Raw genomic sequence first — 2358 nt, 5'->3', positions numbered from 1 at the left:
CATGCATCAACAGTAGGAGAGCAGCCATGGGTATCGTTCGCAGCCGCCTGCATAAGCGCAAGATCACCGGTGGAAAGACGAAGATCCACCGGAAGCGCATGAAGGCCGAACTCGGCCGTCTTCCCGCGCACACGAAGCTCGGCGCCCGCCGCGTGAGTCCCGTCCGCGCCCGCGGTGGGAACTTCAAGCTCCGCGGTCTTCGCCTGGACACCGGCAATTTTGCGTGGGGCACAGAAGCCATTGCTCAGCGGGCCCGTATCCTCGACGTCGTGTACAACGCCACTTCTAACGAGCTGGTGCGCACGAAGACGCTTGTGAAGAACTGCATTGTTGTGGTGGACGCCGCGCCCTTCAAGTTATGGTACGCGAAGCACTACGGTATCGATCTTGACGCCGCGAAGAGCAAGAAGACGGCGCAGAGCACGACGGAGAAGAAGAAGTCGAAGAAGACCTCACACGCCATGACTGAGAAGTACGACGTCAAGAAGGCCTCCGACGAGCTGAAGCGTAAGTGGATGCTCCGCCGCGAGAACCACAAGATTGAGAAGGCAGTTGCTGATCAGCTCAAGGAGGGCCGTCTGCTCGCCCGCATCACCAGCCGCCCTGGCCAGACAGCCCGCGCCGATGGTGCACTGCTGGAGGGCGCCGAACTGCAGTTCTATCTGAAGAAGCTCGAGAAGAAGAAGCGGTAGAGAAAGGATGTTCGGGAGACGGGAGGAGGCGCCACCACCACCACTCATGGTGATGCACCCACTACCTAATTTGTTTTCATTTTTTGTGTTACCTCTAATTTTTTAGGCCAGAGGGGAGGGAGAGAGGCCATGCGTCTCACGCATTGTGTGTCTCTCTTGTTTTGCTGTCGGTTTCTGCAACTTTTTCTTAAATGCATTCCTTGCCTTGTTACCGGACCGCACCACTTCTCTCCTATGCTTTTCTTTCCTTTTTGTTGCGCTCACTTCAAATCTCGCTGTCACTGAAAACAATACCATGCATCAACAGTAGGAGAGCAGCCATGGGTATCGTTCGCAGCCGCCTGCATAAGCGCAAGATCACCGGTGGAAAGACGAAGATCCACCGGAAGCGCATGAAGGCCGAACTCGGCCGTCTTCCCGCGCACACGAAGCTCGGCGCCCGCCGCGTGAGTCCCGTCCGCGCCCGCGGTGGGAACTTCAAGCTCCGCGGTCTTCGCCTGGACACCGGCAATTTTGCGTGGGGCACAGAAGCCATTGCTCAGCGGGCCCGTATCCTCGACGTCGTGTACAACGCCACTTCTAACGAGCTGGTGCGCACGAAGACGCTTGTGAAGAACTGCATTGTTGTGGTGGACGCCGCGCCCTTCAAGTTATGGTACGCGAAGCACTACGGTATCGATCTTGACGCCGCGAAGAGCAAGAAGACGGCGCAGAGCACGACGGAGAAGAAGAAGTCGAAGAAGACCTCACACGCCATGACTGAGAAGTACGACGTCAAGAAGGCCTCCGACGAGCTGAAGCGTAAGTGGATGCTCCGCCGCGAGAACCACAAGATTGAGAAGGCAGTTGCTGATCAGCTCAAGGAGGGCCGTCTGCTCGCCCGCATCACCAGCCGCCCTGGCCAGACAGCCCGCGCCGATGGTGCACTGCTGGAGGGCGCCGAACTGCAGTTCTATCTGAAGAAGCTCGAGAAGAAGAAGCGGTAGAGAAAGGATGTTCGGGAGACGGGAGGAGGCGCCACCACCACCACTCATGGTGATGCACCCACTACCTAATTTGTTTTCATTTTTTGTGTTACCTCTAATTTTTTAGGCCAGAGGGGAGGGAGAGAGGCCATGCGTCTCACGCATTGTGTGTCTCTCTTGTTTTGCTGTCGGTTTCTGCAACTTTTTCTTAAATGCATTCCTTGCCTTGTTACCGGACCGCACCACTTCTCTCCTATGCTTTTCTTTCCTTTTTCTTGTCGTTTGATTGTTTTATGGACGTATAACGAGGTTCAGCATTGAGTAACTAAAAGAATAACTATGAATAACAGTAAAAAGGACGAATTGGTGGCAAACTGCATCCGCTGTCTTGCAGCGGACGTTGTGCAGGAGGCAAACAGTGGGCACCCCGGAACGCCGATGGGCATGGCACCCATCGCTCACGTTCTGTGGTCAGAGGTGATGAAGTATGACAGCAAGGACCCTTCTTGGACGGATCGGGATCGTTTTGTGTTATCTAATGGACACGCTTGTGCCTTGCAGTACGCGATGCTGCACCTCGCCGGCTACAATGTTTCAATGGATGATCTTAAGAAGTTTCGCCAGTTGGGCTCCTGCACTCCCGCTCACCCGGAGCGCGGCTTTACGACTGGAATTGAAGTAACAACCGGGCCACTCGGTCA

At 55.5% G+C, this 2358-nt stretch overlaps 3 protein-coding genes across 3 annotated transcripts, besides 3 other annotated features; all 3 read left to right on the top strand.

The window, feature by feature from the left end:
- Positions 1-495: a sequence feature (areas not merged during assembly with more than two copies in the genome that could not be assigned to a particular haplotype).
- Positions 27-692, top strand: Tc00.1047053511069.20 (40S ribosomal protein S8, putative; the record flags this gene model as incomplete). The annotated part of the gene is made up of 1 exon (XM_797605.1): positions 27-692. The coding sequence occupies one exon, from the start codon at positions 27-29 to the stop codon at positions 690-692; it is 666 nt and encodes a 221-aa protein (XP_802698.1).
- Positions 496-1446: a sequence feature (haploid, Esmeraldo-like haplotype).
- Positions 884-1678, top strand: Tc00.1047053511069.10 (40S ribosomal protein S8, putative; the record flags this gene model as incomplete). Its single annotated transcript, XM_797604.1, has 1 exon — positions 884-1678. The coding sequence occupies one exon, from the start codon at positions 884-886 to the stop codon at positions 1676-1678; it is 795 nt and encodes a 264-aa protein (XP_802697.1).
- Positions 1447-2358: a sequence feature (areas not merged during assembly with more than two copies in the genome that could not be assigned to a particular haplotype).
- On the top strand, positions 1997-2358 carry Tc00.1047053511069.4 (transketolase, putative; the record flags this gene model as incomplete). Its single annotated transcript, XM_797606.1, has 1 exon — positions 1997-2358. A coding segment is annotated over one exon (362 nt), but the record flags the coding sequence as incomplete, so codon positions are not given.

Source organism: Trypanosoma cruzi, genomic scaffold, assembly GCF_000209065.1.
Source record: "Trypanosoma cruzi strain CL Brener 1047053517043 genomic scaffold, whole genome shotgun sequence".
Taxonomy (NCBI): Eukaryota; Euglenozoa; class Kinetoplastea; order Trypanosomatida; family Trypanosomatidae; genus Trypanosoma; species Trypanosoma cruzi.
Note: the sequence above shows the minus strand (reverse complement) of the source record. Positions and strands in the feature narration are given on the sequence as shown.